Source organism: Megalobrama amblycephala, linkage group LG1, assembly GCF_018812025.1.
Source record: "Megalobrama amblycephala isolate DHTTF-2021 linkage group LG1, ASM1881202v1, whole genome shotgun sequence".
NCBI classification, from domain to species: Eukaryota; Metazoa; Chordata; class Actinopteri; order Cypriniformes; family Xenocyprididae; genus Megalobrama; species Megalobrama amblycephala.
Genome location: NC_063044.1, coordinates 67,461,616 through 67,480,943, shown reverse-complemented (window position 1 = coordinate 67,480,943; position 19,328 = coordinate 67,461,616). Strand labels below are relative to the sequence as shown.

At 39.5% G+C, this 19,328-nt stretch overlaps 1 protein-coding gene across 5 annotated transcripts; it reads right to left on the bottom strand.

The window, feature by feature from the left end:
- Positions 1–1,408: 1,408 nt before the first annotated feature.
- Positions 1,409–19,261, bottom strand: LOC125280631 (CD48 antigen-like). Of its 5 annotated transcripts, XM_048211345.1 has the most exons (5): positions 18,602–19,261; positions 18,146–18,481; positions 14,634–14,936; positions 10,056–12,157; positions 1,409–3,757 (listed from the first exon to the last, which is right to left on the bottom strand). In XM_048211345.1, the coding sequence occupies exons 1-4, from the start codon at positions 18,648–18,650 to the stop codon at positions 12,048–12,050; spliced, it is 798 nt and encodes a 265-aa protein (XP_048067302.1). In that variant the 5' UTR covers positions 18,651–19,261; the 3' UTR covers positions 1,409–3,757; positions 10,056–12,047. The 5 variants fall into 5 exon arrangements, with proteins under 5 accessions (XP_048067302.1, XP_048067287.1, XP_048067279.1 ...); XM_048211330.1 differs by lacking the exons at positions 14,634–14,936; positions 18,146–18,481; positions 18,602–19,261 and having other exon boundaries at positions 10,056–10,618; XM_048211322.1 differs by lacking the exons at positions 10,056–12,157; positions 14,634–14,936; positions 18,146–18,481; positions 18,602–19,261 and adding an exon at positions 7,401–7,537.
- Positions 19,262–19,328: the final 67 nt, after the last annotated feature.

The following is a 19,328-nucleotide window of genomic DNA, read 5'->3' as shown; positions in this document are numbered from 1 at the left end:
ACCATATTTTACTCTTGAAACACACTGGAAACTGCTGTAGGTCTGTTTAGTAGAATGCAATAAAAGTCAGACTCTCCAAGATCACACATAAATCATACATTTTCCTTGTTTTCAAAATATGAACAATTTTCACTTTTACAGATTGTTTTGTGAAATATATATTAAAACTATAGTTAAAAAAAGCAAAAAGCTGGCTGGCCTTGTAAGAACTTTTTTCCACATACAGGTAATAACCATCACATACGCTTATATTACATTTAAAGTGTATTTTCCCTGACTTCACATTCTTCCCAATGCAGCTTACAAGAACATGGTTAGATTTGATTGTTGGGAGCTAGTGGTTATTGATGTGAGAATATCTGATTCATATCACAAATCTCAGCTGGTTTATGACCATCAAGAGGTGAGGGGTTTTTTCTTCTATGGTGTGGGGGGTTTCTGATCTCTCACAGTTCAAAGAAACAACCTGACCCCAGGGTCTGTTCTTGCTCTCTTTGTTTCCAAAAGGTTTGCACTTCTCTAATATGACAAAAAGCAGAAGCATGACTTTTGAATGTCAGTGTGGTTTTCACAGAGGGGGAATAGTTTGCTGAAAAACTGCTGAAGCACCATAAAATCAAAACTAATCTGGGCCGCATTTCCCAAAAGCACTGTAAGCCTAGATCGCAGTAGCCAAGGTCGATTGTGTCTTGTCACATTTAATTTAAAAAAAGAAAAGAAATTAAAAAAGAAATTCAAATACACGCTCTAAACACAAAACCACTTTAATTCTCACATAATATTCTTTACTAATATAATTCCATAGCTACTGAAGAGTGGTGTAAGTATAGGTAGTTAAAGGTGTATCATCTTCTATTTGTTCTCTGCATAAGTGAACTCGTTTTAAATATGCATCTCTCATTGTTAAGCCACATCCTGTAAGAAGCATGTTTCAGACTATACAAAGCTACACGGTTTCTCAGCAGTGACATGCACAAACCTGAGGCGTTTGGGGGGGGCGGATGGACCAAGAAGCGCACAAAAAAAGTAATGCATATAGTAATATATAGTAGTAGTTTTTTCCAGGTTGCAAGAGTTTATTGTGAGTGATACTCAATGGATGCGTTTTGCTTTTTACTAACTACTTTTACTTTTCGGCTTTGAGTACTGTGGTAGATTTTTCCTACGCACCTGACTTAGTTAAACCCGGGTGTCCCAAACACCCATAAACCTATAAATTTATACTCTACTGAGCGTACTTTTAATACCTGTTCGAGTCGGCCGACGTCTCGGCCTATTTTGGGGCACTATCACCTGATACTAAGCACTTTAGTGCTCCTCACCTCCACTAAACACTATCACTATAGTATAGAAAAAGATCTCTAGTGCTTAGGTTTGCTGCAGCCTAAAAACCAGACAGACTCCAGTCTATGCCTCAGAATATGCTTTAATCACGGCCGGGAGAGTTCTCATCATTCCAGAGAATCTCTCTCCGAACAAAGGAATACAGCAGGTTTTATAGGATTTCAGGTACACTTCGCTGTCAGTATGGCATGATCTATTACTCATTATCATCAGTCTCAATACAATTGGTTCAGATTTAAGGAAAACATCTCAGTTCCTCCGTCCCGCATAAATTTAGATTTAGAACAACTGAATCACAAGATCATCAAAAAATGTCTCAGGGTTAATAGTTCAGATTACTCAATAGGTTAGAACAATTCCTCAAAGACTATTTTTTATCCTCAAAAGGATGCTGTCTAGCCAGCACAGCAGAATTAGAGTCCTAGTGACTATTTCTCTATTTCAAAGTTAGATTATTATTATTAGGCCTGTAGAAGAAAAGAAATGTTAGTTCATTATTAATTAGTTCAAAAATTCCATCACATTCCCCTCTCTTGATCATATTTTACTTCAATCAAAAATGATCAAATTTGATTAAAATCGATGCACATTATTATCCTGCAGATTTTGGTATTCCTTCCTGTTAGATGGCAACAACTCCACATACTCTCTTTCTTCCCTTGCTTCCACAATGCTTTGGACAAATCTTCCCAACACAACTCGAATGCACTTCATCAAACACCCAATTATCATCATTGCAACAAGCAAGGTTGCGAATATCATTGCCAAAAACTTTAGTATGGGTCCGAAGATATTGCCAAAAGCATTGCGGAAGGCATCAGAGATCCAATCTAAACTCCATCCTATCCCCTTATTCTTGGCCTGTTCATCTTGCCACAAATCATCCCGAACCTTTGTCATGTCAGTCAGCACCTTTGAAATGCTACCATCATCAGCATCATAAGCTGGAACAAAAGTACAACATTCCTTACCAATTTTCACACAAACTCCCCCCTCCTCTGCTAGGATCGCATCCAGAGCCATCCTATTTTCTAGAGTCATTTGTCTCAGAGCTCCTACTTCAGTTTTCAAAAATGTCAAAGCCAATTGAGTGTCATTTGCAAATCGGAATAGTTCATAATGAATTCTGTTAATCCAATTCATGGAGTCAGTTACAGCATTGTGAATCAAAAAGGCCTTCCAAAATTGAGCCGTCTTGGCAATCACCCTGTGTTCAGTCGGAATATCAGAAATATCATGTCTCCACCAGGTATCGCCATCCTTCTTACCCAAATTCCGCTTCTGCCTTCTTTTCTTACTCACATATCCAATTCTAATTCGTGCTCTGAGCTTAACTAAAGCACAGACACCTCTCCATGACACAGGCAGACTTGGGTAAGCAGTATGGCCACATAACCAGTAATAATCATACAGAAGGAAAGCCCCTCCCGCTATATGATCACTCATCCCAGTGGGACTGTCGCAATTTACATTATGGATTACCTTACACCCCTCAAGAATCCCCATAAAATTAACCCCCTTTCGAGATTGGTAGCATTCTTTAAATTTTTGTCCAGGGTTAGGCCAAATCTTTTTCTTTCCTCCACTGCTAAGTGAGAGGATTGGCGAAGCAGAGGTTACATTCCCACACTCAAGGGGCTCTCCCCTTCGGAAAATCTTTTGAGAACACTCCGATCCCGGTCCAGCTATACGAATCATAATACACCTTAATTCATGATCTTCTACCGGCTCTGGAGACAATGGATATGGGTATGCGGCAGAGAAGGAGGCCTGTGCACAAACATAGCAATTTTTGTTAGGTGCATGCTGTTTGGCTGTGTAATTAGCATATTTCCAAAACATATTCAACCCAAAATGGTGCTGGTTCACATTGGATGAGTGGTCATGATGAACAGGAACTGACATCACCTCCCTTTTCCCTCTACTTGCAACACTCCCTGTAGAAAATTCAAAGAGAAGCAAAAGCACAACCAAAATCACCACACTTATGAATGCAATAACACATATGCTACACTTAAACAATTTGTCGGCCCAGAGCCGCTCCCATGTGCGCTGATCATCCCGTTGGCCCCACAGACGTCTGAAGCGTTCCATCTTCACCTTGATGACTCTTTGCGAGCCGTAGCAAGGTCTTTCCTTCGTTGGCAGAGGAGGGATCGTCACTAGTACGCCCTGATTCCCTCTACTTTTGGCTTGAATCTGCGTGTTGGTGGGGCTTACAATGTGACATGTGAACCCAGGTGTCACGTTCAGCGACCTTGATTGCGGTGTTTGTTGTTAGAATGATCTCGTATGGCCCTAGCCACCTTGGGTTGTTCCACGCCTTTCGCCTGAGATCTCTGATCCAGACCCACTGTCCTGGCTCGTAAGAGTGCTGGGGTCCAACACCTGGAACTGGCAGAGCAGCTTTAACCTGCGAATGGATTGTTTTGATCGTTTTGGTTAAGGATAACATATATTTTCTCATTTGTTCATCCACACCCGCCAAACCCTCCTGGGGAGGAGGTTCAATTCCTACTCGCATGGGACGACCTGTAAGAATTTAATGTGGGCTGAGGGCTGTTCTTGCCCCTTTTCGGGCTCTCATGGCCATCATAACAATGGGTAAGGCTTGGACCCATGTCATTCCAGTTTCTGCCATAACTTTACACAATTTATTCTTTATCGTCTGGTTAGCTCTCTCAGCTGCACCTGCGCTTTCCGGCCTGTAGGAGCAATGTTTTCTCAAATTTATTCTTAATCCTCTTGCCAATTCAGTTATAACTTTATTTACAAAATGTGTTCCATTGTCACTAGACAATTTTCCAGGCACTCCCCATCTAGGAACTACTTCTCGTATTAGAGCTTTTGCTACAGCCGCAGCATCAGCTTTTCTGCTTGGGAAACACTCAACCCACTTTGAAAACATATCAATAATTACAAGACAATACTTATACCCTTGACATGGTGTCAATTCAATGAAATCCATCATGACGTGCTCGAAGGGAAATTCTGGTACAGGGTGAGCAGAGGGATCAATCCGTTTACTCTGCTTTCCCACATTATTCGCGGCGCAGATGTGGCATTTCTGGCAAAACTTCTCTGCCACTGCTGTAAATCCTGGAGCCACCCAGGAAGTACTGATAAATCATTCATAGCCAATTTTGAGGCATGATCTACCCCATGAGCCCAATTTGCAAAGTTTGAATATAGCTGTTTAGGCAGAAATGGCTTACCTGTTTCGTTATCTCTCCAGACACCTTCATCATCTTTTACACCCCTCTCTGACCAAATTTTCAACTCACGGTCAGTACCCAGTTTCTGAACCTCGCTTAATGATGGTGGTAGCTGGGTGCTATCGGTAGCGAGGGATGTAAAACCTATAAATTCAGTTGGCACGCATCCCGTCAGTGCAGTGTTTTTTGCTATGGAATCGGCAAAATTATTACCTTTCGATATTTCGTCAGAACTTTTCATATGAGCCGCGCATTTACAAATAGCGATTTCTTTTGGCAACAATAAATTCTCCAGTAACTTATCAATCAATTTTGAATGTGCCACGGGTTTTCCATTAGCAGTAAGGAAACCTCGGTTCTTCCATACTGCTCCATGGTCATGGCAGACACCAAAAGCATAACGTGAGTCAGTATATATTGTGACAGAACGGCCTTTAGCTAATTCACATGCACGCGAGAGTGCAACAAGTTCTGCTGCTTGAGCTGAATGATGTTGAGGTAAACATTGGGTTTCAACTATCTCGAATTTAGTACAAATGGCATATGCAGTTGAAAGCAATCCCGTATGTGGATTCCGGAGACACGACCCATCCACATAATAAATCAGTTCAAGATTGGATAAAGGTGTATCTTGTAAATCAAGTCATGGTTTCGTCATTATCTCTACTACCTGTGTACAGTCGTGGGGTTCCCCATCTTCCTCTGTGGGAAGTAGTGTCGATGGGTTTAACATGGTGCATCTTTTCAATGTGACATTTGACATTGTGAGCAGGACATTTTGCCAGTGCAGTGAACGTGCAGCTGTCAGATGAGCTGTCCTTGACTGCAATAACAAAGCGTGTACTGCATGAGGAACATAAACAGTTAATTGATGGAAAGCCACCAAATCCGAACATGCTAATACAGCTTTGACCGTGGCGGCTACAGAACGTAGGCACTGTGGCATTCCTCTTGCGACAGTGTCTAATCGTTTGGAATAATATGCGATCGGGCATCGACGGTCACCATGGGACTGAGTTAAAACAGCAGACATGAACCCTTTTTTCTCAGAGACAAATAATTCAAAAACCTTTGTATAATCAGCCAGCCCTAAGCTGGGTGCAGTGGTCAATGATAATTTTAATTTCTCAAATGCAATTTGACGTTCGTCTGTCCAAGTGATCAGATCTGTCATTTTTTTGACCTCATGAGCTGCCATGAGAAGGGGATTTGAGATCTCAGCATAATCTTGGATCCATGGTCTACAGTATCCCGTCATCCCTAGAAATGTCATCATCTGCAATTTTGTAACTGGTTTCGGAATTTTTCGGATCGCTTCAATTTGATCTAGGCCTAAAGCTCGGCCATTTGCTGAGATTAGATGGCCAAGATACCTTACTTCCTGTTTTACTAACTGCAACTTATTTTTGGACACCTTATGTCCATTTTCTGCTAAGAAATTCAACAATGCACGTGTGTCGGCTTCACAGGAGGCTTTGTCTGGGGAGCAAATCAACAAATCATCCACATACTGAATTAATGTACTTCCTTTAGGTGGGATGAAACTTTCTAAATTTCGGGAAAGTTCTTCAGTAAACACAGTGGGAGATTCTGTATATCCCTGCGGCATTACAGTCCAAGTCCAGCGCTTATTCTGGAATTGGAATGAGAACCAGAATCTACTCTCTGGGTGGACTGGGATCGAGAAAAATGCATTTGCCAAATCAACTACTGAGAAGTAAGTGGCATTATTTGGAATCTCGGATAGAATTATAGAAGGATTAGGTACGATTGGAGAACGAGGCTGAACAGCTGCATTCACCAATCGCAAATCCTGCACAAAACGCATGCCTTTCTTACAGGGAGTATCGGTGAATTGATGGGTGAATCTGGACAAGGCACAATAGCCCCCTTTTCGACGAGCGCTGCATGAACTTTAGAAATTCCTTCTACAGCTTCTTTGCTGAGAGGATATTGAGGCCTATATGGCCTGTACTGAGTTTTAGGCGTGATTACAAGAGGCGTTGCATTCTTTAGCCGACCAATATCAAATTTATCTTTTGCCCAAAGAGTCTCTGGAACCCCTGATAAATCTAAATCATTTTCAATTGGAGTACTAGAAATATTATTTCTCTCTTCACTGCACAACCTGTGAACCGTCACTGTCTGCATTGCTGGATATGCTCTTACCCCTGCTTCATTTGTATAATACCCATCATCATGCCAAGTCCAGCCCCCCTTCTCCACTTGCTCTGTGAGCCACACTCCTACTTCCGCCCAGGAGCTTCCTCTTTTCCCCACTGAGACGTGAGGCTGGACTTGCATCTGTTGGAAAAGAGTAGATTGAGATGGTGTTAGTTTTACAGTGAATGCTGAGAAATGCTGCGATATTAATAGATACTCAAGATTTAATGTCTCACCCAGAGATCCATCGAACCAACTTTCTTCATACTCGCTATTTCTTTCATGACCCACAAACCATGAAGTGCAATGGAAATGAGATGGTTTTTCATAATCAGCAGGTATAAAACTATATTCTGAATACGGATCAAATGAAGGAGTTATAGCCCAATTATAATACCAGTTTGGTAATATCTGAGCAAAATTAGCACTCATAGTTGTCACTTCAACTCCCCTCAAGGAAACATTGATTGTTAATCCTAATTTAGAAATTAGATCCCTGCCCATCAAATTTAAAGGACATGTTTGAGAAATCAGAAATGAATGTGTACACTTTTTCTCCCCATTAACTACTGCTAATGGCATTGACACTTTATCAATCTGTGCTATCCCTGATATACCATAAGTAGTACAAGTTTGGTTAGAAAGTGGCAATTTATCAAATTTAGATGCAGTCTCTACCGTAAGTGTTGACCTCGTGGCCCCAGTGTCCAATAACATGGAGATTGGAAGTCCTTGTACAAGTATCGTCATCATTGGATTTGAGCTTGGGTCTTTAGTCAGTTGAATAAGCTGAGTTGTTCGGGTTTGAGTGTCTCCCTCCTCATCCTATGCTGTGGAGCTTGCCGTTGGCGGAGGGGGAGGAAAAGAAGAAGTGTGTTGTTGCTCTCTGTAGTTCTGCCTCTGCTGCGGATAGCTCTGCTGTGGCTGCTGTCGGAAGTTATTTTGGTACTGCTGCTGTTGGGGGAAGTTGTTCGGATTTTCTGGACACTCCCTGGCCCAATGACCTCTCTGGCCGCAGATTCTACACCTGTCTCTGTCCCCAATCCTGCCATTCTGTGCATTCCACCTGCCACGGCCTCTGCCTCTTCCTCTTCCTCTTCTTGCCTCTTGATAGTTGTCATCTCTTGGCATTTGGTTGTTGGACTGGGACTGGGACTGGTAAAACATGTACTGAGCATTCTCCAACTTCTGCTGTTTCTCTGTGTTCCTCTTTTCATCATTCTGCTCAGCTTGTTTGGCATGTTGCATCACCACTTCCAGATTCTGAGCTTCCCTTCCAATGCAGGTCAATTTGACAGCTTTCTGTATGTTTGGAAGCAGGCCATTTACAAAATGGTGTTTCAGAACTCCTGTGTTGTCGGTTCCTTCTGGAAGACCTGCACATTCATCAACAACAGTCTTTAGTCTCGCAAGATAAGCAGTGACAGTCTCACCTTTCAACTGCTTCGTGTTGGCAATTGCTGCCCAGTCTGGCCATAGTGGGTAAGCCAGTCTCAGTCTCTCAAGCATTGCTGTCCATTGAACTCTCCACTCCTGAGTTTCAGTTCCTCCTTCATCCAGACGCTGCAGGGCGGGGTTGAAAGCGTCTTCACCTGCTTCACGCACTTCTGTCCACTTCAATCCCAGTCTTGCACTGAATATTGCTGACCAGTCTCGACCTGTGGGTTTATAAGTTACATCAACATTTGTAACTGCACTTATGAACCGTTCTACCCCTTTTTCTGGATCTGGGAGTGCAGCTGTCACATTTCGAAGCTCTTCCAAATCCCAAGGTCTCTCCACCCACACTGGCCCTTCAGCACCTGGAAACTGAAGCATAGGCAAATTACAAGTTTTCTCAGTCTTTTTCCCAATCACAGAGACCGACTGAGTTTTCATTGGGTGTGTGAGAGGTGGTTTTCCAGCTTTTCTTTTCACCCCCTTGAATACGCGGCTTAGGGGCTCATGCAACTCAGGTGTCATCGCCTCGTTCAGGAGTCTTCGAACTTCCTGATAAACCCCTGCATCCCTCTCATCCTCATCATCATCTGAGCTCTCACCCTCTGTCTTCACTTCCCCTTTCCTGGAGCACGGCTCTGCAGAGCCCCCAGCCACTGGCACTTGTCCAACTTCCTCTTCTCCCGCAGCATTGTATGGCGGGGGCCGCCTGCACCCACTCACTGCCTGCATATCATCGAGCTCTTGCTTCTGCTTCTTGGTCTGTAAGGCAATAAGAGCAACCTTTTCCTCCTCACCTTTTCTTTGCCTCTCGTATCGAGCCTCCGCTTCCCACTCCCATCTATTGAACAGCGTCCAGTCAATCCGTCTCCGCTTCTTTGGGGATAGATTCTCCAAGATACGCCTTGATTCTCCTAAAACTGACACACTCAAAGTACCACAGTTTTTCTCAAATTGTCCTTTTGTGAACTTTGACCACAACTGAATTTGAGCAATTTGCTCTTCTCGCAAATTCCACTTTCTAACCAATTCTCGGAAAGGACCCCGGATCTCAGTTTTTTCAGTTTTTATTTTACCGCAGCAATTCCCTATTGTTAATTAAGCAAGCAAGTACGTCTTTGCAGAAACAATAGCAAAAGCAAGATATTCTTCCTATATATTTTCTTCTCTTATTTCAACGAGAGTAATAGCAACAGCAAAAAGAGGGCAGACAGAATAAGCAAATTCTTCGTTGCTAGAAGGAGAGAAATAGGAAAAGACAATCTTATAAATTCAGTTTACTGGATAAATATCTGAGCTATATCTCCAAGCCCAAATCATGGGATTTCCTGGAATCGGAGGAACAGGATTCATTCCCAATTCTCCTGTGCTTCTATCTATGTATGGTCTTAAATTAGGTCTAGTCAGCAAATACAAGGATGTTTGACCTACCATTAAATATGGGTCTAGATTGTAATCATAATACCATGCTTTAGTAAAACCAATCCCCAAAACTGCAAAATCTTGCTCAAATATTTGTTCAACTTGGCCACTCAATCTCAATCCTACACGACGTCTTACATAAGTATATCTTGTTAAATTGAAAGGATATCGCTGTGGCAAATTCAGTTGAATTTCATCATCCCTATAGGCTAATGGGATACACCTCTTAAAACTGGGACTAGCCAGTGTCTCTCTTACTTATTCACAGCTCAACACAACACAACACAACATGCAAACAAAGAACATAAACAAACAAACAACATCCAACATCAGACAGAATTTCACAGAATTTGCTCCAATCCAATTCAATTCATCTTTCCTCAAAACTTTAGAAATTGCAAAACTGCATCTTGTTTGTCCCAATAATAATAATAAGCAAATCAAAGGAAAAGAACTGGAGTCTGTGTACCCTACCTCAAACCTTAAGTCCTTTCAGCCCGTCTCGGATGGATCCCTCCGTCGATCGGGGTCTCGGGGTCTTTTCTTCAAATTGAAAGTTGGCAGAATGCAGAAATAGGAAAAATAATAATCAAGTTCCTCTTACTCAAATTTAAAACTATCTGACCCCCACCGACGGACGGAGGGAGGATCCCTTGGGCTCCTGGAAGCTCGCCAAAACTGTGGTATATTTTTCCTACGCACCTGACTTAGTTAAACCCGGGTGTCCCAAACACCCATAAACCTATAAATTTATAGTCTACTGAGCGTCCTTTTAATACCTGTTCGAGTCGGCCGACGTCTCGGCCTATTTTGGGGCACTATCACCTGATACTAAGCTCTTTAGTGCTCCTCACCTCCACTAAACACTATCACTATAGTATAGAAAAAGATCTCTAGTGCTGAGGTTTGCTGCAGCCTAAAAACCAGACAGACTCCAGTCTATGCCTCAGAATATGCTTTAATCACGGCCGGGAGAGTTCTCATCATTCCAGAGAATCTCTCTCCGAACAAAGGAATACAGCAGGTTTTATAGGATTTCAGGTACACTTTCAGTCAGTATGGCATGATCTATTACTCATTATCATCAGTCTTAATACAATTGGTTCAGATTTAAGGAAAACATCTCAGTTCCTCCGTCCCGCATAAATTTAGATTAGAACAACTGAATCACAAGATCATAAAAAAATGTCTCAGGGTTAATAGTTCAGATTACTCAATAGGTTAGAACAATTCCTCAAAGACTATTTTTTATCCTCAAAAGGATGCTGTCTAGCCATCACAGCAGAATTTTTTCTGAATCACAACACTCAGTCCTAGTGACTATTTCTCTATTTCAAAGTTAGATTATTATTATTAGGCCTGTAGAAGAAAAGAAATGTTAGTTCATTATTAATTAGTTCAAAAATTCCATCACAGTACTTATCTACATACAGACAAGTACTCATGTGATGCAGCTAATTAAATCAAATCATTTAAACACATTCAGTTCAGAGTACAATTGTTGATTAGAAAAAGTTTTACAACATCATTTTGCAGTTTTTAGCAACAAATTAATGTCCCTATAGCAACTTCACAGGAAAATGAGCTGGCAACACTGGATGCATAATTTCCCCAAAACATATCATAAAACTTAAAAACATTATCATTAAATAAATCACTGTTTGCTTATTTATTGTCACAATGCCACTTGCCAGCCAAGAGCAAAGACAATAAAATAAAGTTAAACTGGTTAGTAATAAAGCTGTTAATGCTGTTTGTCGAGTTGTTTAATCCTCCTCTGCTGAGATCTTGAGAGACTTGTATTCTATTATCTTCAGTTGATTTTCATCTATGGATATGGCTGTGAGTCAGTTGTAATTCTTGTGTTTCTCTTTTTTTTCTGTTCTTGTTGTTTCTCTTTCCATTATGCTTGTTAACAGCAGGTGTTCATCACTAATGCTCAATCATCACTCAGTTAATCACGTATAATGAATGCAACACAATATAATTAATATAATTTTTTTTTAATGAAGAAATTTATTGACAGATATTATATATTACGGAATACATTCAATTGAATTATAACTCGCCAAAGCTAGCATTAGATTTATTACCACTGAACTACACAATGTAGCAATATTCGGCTCTGTTTATATTTTAATAAAAATAAATGTAATAATACAGTAAAGACAACAAAAATCTATATTCAGGTAGCTACTGTTCTGCAAGGACAAATCAGTAAGTTACACATTTATGAACAACTTATGTGCAAATCAGCTCTGTGATAACTTAAACATATTTAAAAAGAACATATATAAAACATTTTTTTTTTATTTGACCTAATGCAATGTTATGTAATACAGTAAACTATACAAATTCAATAAAACATGGGAACCATTATAAGCTATAATTACATAAAAACAACTGTAAGAAGAAGAATAGGACTAATCAGAGGAGCTTTTGTGATGTATTTGCTCTCCTGTCCTGTCACACTCTTCTGGATTTGATGTCATAAATCAGTACAGTAACAGTAGCCACACCCACCAGGACAGAGATGACCAATCGGATCACATCTTCAGTAAAACTGTGGACACGGTCTAAGTAGAGAAGACAAACTTCTTAGTCTTATTTTTTTTTTACTCTAACTGATTTTTACACATACTTTAAGACTTAGTACTCCAGTTACCCAAAACAAAAAAGTGTTGTTAATGGTTCCAAAAGAAAAGAAAAGAAAAAAAAAAAAATGAAATTAATCATTTGACTTTCTGTCAGTGACTTATGACTTTTGGTTTCATAAATGCGCCACTATCTGCATCCTGAGCAGCTTTGTGATATTGAGCTAAAGTTTTGAATGCCAGAGTCCTTTGCGGATACACCACGAAGATGAATGAAAGGGTTTGGAACAGCATGAATTCCAGTGGAGCACCATTTATTTTATGAAGTTACTGGCCAAAACATGACATAAATGAGAGCATGAAACCTTTCAACCCATGTAAATAATAATACCGCAAATAACTGCAATTGCAGATTTCAAACAGAAAAGGTGACAAAGAGGCAAAACTTACGGACTGCTGTTTAAAATAAACTATTTCCTTCATTGAAACCCATTTTGTGAAGTGTCTTTATGTTGTGACTGAGCCGGGTTGTAAAACCCTACTCTGAAGTAGGAGCTAATTTAGTTCCCCAAAAGGTGTTTCTGTAACTAAAATCATTCCCAGTTCCTGCGGTATGAACACATAGCAAAAACCAGCTACTTCTGCTAAGAGTTATAGGAACTCAAATCCCCTGGCACATTAATGTAATGCCACATAGACTATTAGGTAGTAGTTTGCTGTGCAGATGATCATCAAGTCCACAAGGCTGCAAGTCCATATCAAGTGCTTTGTATGGTTATGCACATATGAAGATTAAGAGCGCTTCTCTAAGCCTCACCATAAAACGCTACTGAAATATAAAGGCATGGTATACTCACAGCGAAGTTCATTTTCAATCTTTGCTTAAAGAAGTTTAAGATATATAATCAGCGATATACTGTTAGCAAACATCCAGAGGAATTTAAAGTTTGTTTTAATGATATCACACCAGTTTGTTCTATGATTTCACTTAAAGTATATCAGTCCCTTTACAGTACCAAACTTTTGGTCTATTCCAATACAAGTCTATGGAAGTTGTGTGTGTTTGCATAGATTTTTTGTGGAAATTCAGTTCAATTTAGTAAACGTTTTTTTTTCCCTGCCTGAGTAATAGAAGCATTGCAATCATCTGCATTTGCACAAAATATGTTACTACACAGTAAAATCTCCAGAGTTAAATCAACTCTGCTCAGAGTATATACGGTTCCTCTCTAAATAGTGTTAAAGTAACACTGAAGCAGAATGAAAGTTAATGAGATAATTAAGCAATTAATAAGGCTGTGACTGAAGTCAGTTGTACTGTAGTTCTTGTGTTTCTCTTTTCTTCAGTGATTCTGCTTGTTAACAGCAGGTGTTCATCACTAATGCTCAATCATCACCTTATTAATTGCTTAACCCTTTGAGCGGTACGGTCCCACATATGGGATTTTTATTTCAGTGCCCCTGGGCGTACGGTCCCACATATGGGATTTCGAACGTTCAGCGACATCACATAACTGCCAGATTCAAACTGTGCTTTCGCGCTTTTACTGTGAGACGGACGCGCGCAGCTCTTGTCATATATCACAACTATGCAGTGTTTTCAGCCACATAACGTCTCTTTTAAGGTTTCAGACATTTAAATATGCATAAGCACCATTAAAACAATATATTTAGAGTTTATAAAATATACACTGATGTCAGACATCAGTGGAAGGAGCAATAACAATCCATTCATATACAATTTGCCGACATTTATTCATATCAGACACACATAATGGGCCCAAGTAACTATAAAGTTTACTCTATTATTCTTCCAGTTCACCATCAGCCACTTACTTGCATATATTTCGGGAGAAATGGATGAATTCACCTGCTGTAAATCCGACTGACAGGACTCTGCGAACTTCGGGGCAAACTAAGATGGCGCCGCCCATCTCGCGTTATAGATCAAGATAAAGATAATTTATAAAGGCTTTTAAACAACAAAACACACTCCCTTACACATATTTGAGGATCGGAATATCAGATAGTTGATAACATGGTAAGCAAGTTTGTGAATATTTTAAATAAACAAGGAAAAACAAAATAATAGCGATCCATCTGTCATACAGTGTTATTGTGGCTGCGTTCAGCGCTCGTGACACGCATGGCGCGTCGCTATGGAAACATTAAAGGCAAACGTTCTAAAATAACGGTCGCCTTAAAAAAACTCACTCTGGGGGGAGATTAGAATATTTTAAACTCACGCTTGAAAGGGTTAATTATCTCATTAACTTTAACTCTGCTTCAGTGTTACTTTAACACTATTTAGAGAGGGACCATATCTACTCTGAGCAGAGTTGATTTAACTCTGGAGATTTTGCTGTGTGGTCTTAGTGAGTTATATGTACCTGAGGTGAGTTGTGTCTATAAACCAATGAATGATCTGAGAAGGAAACAAATAATCGTTCACACTTACGAATACAAGAACTTTTCTGTGGCTGACAGAAATCAGAAATGTTGAGATGTTGAGCCTGGTCACTGATGGGATTGTTGATCACACAGCTGTAGGTGTTGTTATCCTGATATTCCACCTCCAGATGTAAAGAGATGGTGGTGTTGAGCTCTGGGATGCTGATGGAGGAGAGCAAACTGTTTTCTTTGTACCAGGAGAGAGTCACCTGTGTCACATTCACCACTGAACACAGCAGCACACATTTGGAGCTTGACGGTCTTTCAGATGATGGAGAGTAGCTGGTGATGACAGGAATGGAGAGAGAAGCTGGAACATGAGAGAGAGACAATGATATTGTCTGTGATTGAATGTGTTCAGTGAGAGATTGTGAATTAATTTAGTGCATCTTTCTGTCTCATCACACATCGAAATCAGCACTGATACTGACAATCCAAGGGCCTCGTTCATATTTATAAAAACTGTCTTTGATTTGGAAAAAATTCTTAGTACTACATCAGGTTGTAAGCAAACGTACACACTTTTCCTTATGGCATTCAGAGAGTCAGAGTAATGTAGGTATTTGGAAATTTAAGTAATTCTTGTAGCTCGTCATTCTAGAGTAAAGGATTTGGATGTTGATTGGTGCTCTTTCATGACATTAATTAATTAGGAGGCATTTACAGTGTGTAGATCTGAAACCATTAGGCTCAGACAATTTCAATTCATTTTTGTACATTTCACATCTGGAAGAGAGGCGAATGTGCTTTTTTTGTGCGTACCTTTGTTCTACCTTCGATCAAATTTAAGACGTTTCTGTGCAACAAATTCCTTTCAAAGAGGGTAAATTGTTAATAAAAAGAAATGAACAGCATCTGAAATGAAGGAGAGCGTGGGGGTGAGGTGAGCCTGTTTTCACTTCAGCTGTCATCTAGGAAAGGAGAAACGAGACAGAATGTAAAACTCAATGATGACTTTGCTAAAAAAAAGAAAGAAAAAAGTAAGTGGGTTAGTTTGACTAAAAAAAAAAACATAATTTATCATTTATTTACTAAAATAATGACCTGAAGTTCAGTAGGGGGAGAACCTCGACACAACGTGTTGTAATGATTCAAGAGCAGTGGCCTGTTGTATGAAGATAGCTGAACAAACTCTGAGTTTCAGAATAGGTTTGGAGTTGACAAATCCAGATAAATCCAACCTGGTTTAGATCAGGATCAACTGTTGCTCAACGCTCAGTATAAACCTTCTCTGTCAACTCAAGTTTAATCCAGAGTTTGCAAAGCGCGTGCACCTGAAAGACTGACACGTGCGGCAAACAGCCAATCACACGAAACAAGGAGAACATCAGTTTGATTCACTTCTAGAGAGATCCGCGCAATTCACATCTCTTCCGAAGATTAAGAGATTGTCATGAAAAATATGAAATTAAACAAATTTCCAAAGCAGGAATAAACACTGCTGCAGTGAAAGTTTGAGAAGGCAGCTGAAAGAAAATATCTGACTATATCAATGCATGTGAATCAAACAGACTGAATAATTAATATAGTTTCACAAAAGAGCTCAAAAGAATACATGTCAGCTTAATCTGTTTATAAGCTTTATATATTATGCATGTATTATATTTATTTTAATTTAAATGTTTAGTAGTTTAATATTGTCAATTAATATAATAGGCCTAATTATATGAATATGTCATGAATTATACATAATTATAATTTATTTAATATAAATATAATGAATAATTAACAGCAAATGTTAAGCAATTTTGTCTCTAAAATGTTTTCACTATAAACAGATTTAATTTGGAGCAAGAGATACAGGGGGAGTGGCTTTATTGCATCAGACACATGTCACTTTACTCACAGCTGATTGGGTTTGTGATCTCTAACTCAGAATAAATCCTGCTCCGGAGCGGGTTAGCTGTGTAGTGTCCATAAGTTACCATAGCAATGAACCCTGCTAAAAACCAATCCACCTTCATAACCCCGAAAAACCAGAGTTTGTTCAAACTAATCTTGAACTTACCGGGGTAGCAACTGAAACCGGCTTTGTGCAACAGGCCACAGAGGTCAACTCGGTTTGGATGATATTGTTTTGTAGATAAAGTGGGAATTGTGTAAAAAAAAAAAAAAAAAAAAGCATTTGTGTCACTTCAAAAAACTGAGGTGAAACCTATGGATTACTTTAATGATGTCTTTACTACTTTTCTGGATATTGAATATCTAAGTTGTGTAGCTGCCTATGGAGGGACAGAAAGATCTCAGATTTTATCAAAAGTATCTTCATCTGTGTTCTGAAGATGAATGAAGGTCTTACGGGTGTTGTAATTAATGACAGATTTCCTTTAAAATGCATTTAAGATTTTGCCAAAGAGACATCCAGAGTTCAATGTCTGCACACAAAAGATTATTGATAGAATTGTGTTGCTGCTACGGCCAGTTTGGTTTCCAATCATCTTAGGTTTTATCTGGCAGATCATTTGAGTGAAATCTGATGAGAATTGTGGAAAATTGTAGGAGTAGCAAAAAGAACAGTCCAATTAGCTCAGGATTTTCATTAAAGGTGCCATCGAATTGAAAATTGAATTTACCTTGGCATAGTTGAATAACAAGAGTTCAGTACATGGAAAAGACATACAGTGAGTCTCAAACTCCATTGTTTCCTCCTTTCTTATATAAATCTCATTTGTTTAAAAGACCTCCGAAGAACAGGCGAATCTCAACATAACACAGACTGTTACGTAACAGTCGGGGTGTACGCCCCCAATATTTGCATATGCCAGCCCATGTTCCCAACATTATGAAAGGCATTAGACAAGGGCAGGCAGTAACGTCTGGATCTGTGCACAGCTGAATCATCAGACTAGGTAAGCAAGCAAGGACAATAGCGAAAAATGGCAGATGGAGCAATAATAACTGACATTATCCATGATATCATGATATTTTTAGTGATATTTGTAAACTGTCTTTCTAAATGTTTCGTTAAACACAACTTCATTCTTTATAAATCTCTCCAACAGAGTGTAATGTTAGCTTTAGCCACGGAGCACCATCAAACTCATTCAGAATCAAATGTAAACATCCAAATAAACACTGTACTTACACGATTAGACATGCTACACGACGAACACTTTGTAAAGATCCATTTTGAGGGTTATAGTAGCTGTGTGAACTTTGTTTATGCTGTTTAAGGCAAGCGTGAGCTGCGTGGGCGGGGAGCGTCAGCATTTAAAGGGGCAGCACAGCCTAAATCGGCTCATATTTAATGATGCCGCAAAATACAGTAGGCAGTTAAAAAAATCAACTTAAAAAAATCTATGGGGTATTTTGAGCTGAAACTTCACAGACACATTCAGGGGACACCTTAGACTTATATTACATCTTTTTAAAAAAAAGTTCTAGGGCACCTTTAAATAACACATTAAAAAATACATTACATACACCCTCTATAGTGGGAGGTTCATATTACTCCACCTCAGACAGATAAAGAAACTTCAAATATTATTGCAGGTAATTCCAGTGTTATGCTGTACTCACCATATACAGTGACACTGAAAGTCTTGCTTGAGACCCTGTTTTCAGAGACGATTTCTATTTTATACGGTCCAGAGTGTTCTGTGCTGGTGTTTGAGATGGTCAGAGATGCAGTCTGACTGTCCAGATGCAGTCTGTCTCTGAATCTCCCATCAACACTGTCATGAAAGATCTCATGATGTGCTCTGCTGATTTTAGCTAAGTGCGTGTCTTTAGGTCCAAAAGTCCAGAGAATCAGATCGTTGCTCCGTATTTCAGTAACATCCGTGTGTAGAGTGACCGAATCTCCCTCCATCACTTCTGCTGACTTCATCTCATCCATCTTAACAGCAGACACACCTTGAGAACATGCGGAAACACATTGTTAGTACGTCGTTTTTATACAATAATTTCATAGATATCATTGTATATTTATTTAGTAGTCATTTTCAATGTTGTCATATTAAAAACTGAACTTACCAAGCAGGTGCCACAGACACAAACAGAAAAAAACAAATTTGAGAGACATTTTCTTCAACCGTTCACAGATTACTAAGATAATAACTCTCCACAAGTCTGAACATCCAACTCTGTGTCCATAATCCAGTTCCACACCTCTCTGAGAAACCTGTCTCTAAACAACTGGAGATGCAGTTCCTCGTTTGGCAGTGAAGCCTGAGCACCTCAGCGTGGGCGTGTTAGTGTGTGTTTCATACTCATAACCATCTTGTGTCAAGGCCTGTGAGAAACAGAAATAAACACCTTCATTGTTGACCACGTTCAAACCACAATTACTTTGTTTCTAAGCTCTGCAGTGCACTTACTGTACTGTATATTCCTTACAGAGCTGCATATTTCAAAACTAAACAAGCCCTTTTTTAGCACTGCTGTAAATCCAAAACAGTCTCTGTCAAATATTTTTCCTATTGTCACTGTGAAGCTGCTTTGAAACAATCTGTATTGTGAAAAGCTCTAAATGAAGATGACTTGACTTATTTTTACTTGTATGAACACAAATACAGACAGCTGCTGCAAAACAGTTCATAATGTAAATAAGTTGTGGGACAGAATAAGCAACTGCAATGTTCTGATTTGATACTATATAATAAATATGAAATACTCAAGATACTGAAACCCAGTAGTTCTTTATCAGCTCGTTTCTGCCCTCAGGAGGACAATGATGGAAACTACAAAGAACAAAACATTA

What these genes read in the sequence shown, in the direction of transcription:
- LOC125280631 (XM_048211330.1), bottom strand. Translation starts at nt 3,438, where the DNA reads ATGGAACGCTTCAGACGTCTGTGGGGCCAACGGGATGATCAGCGCACA.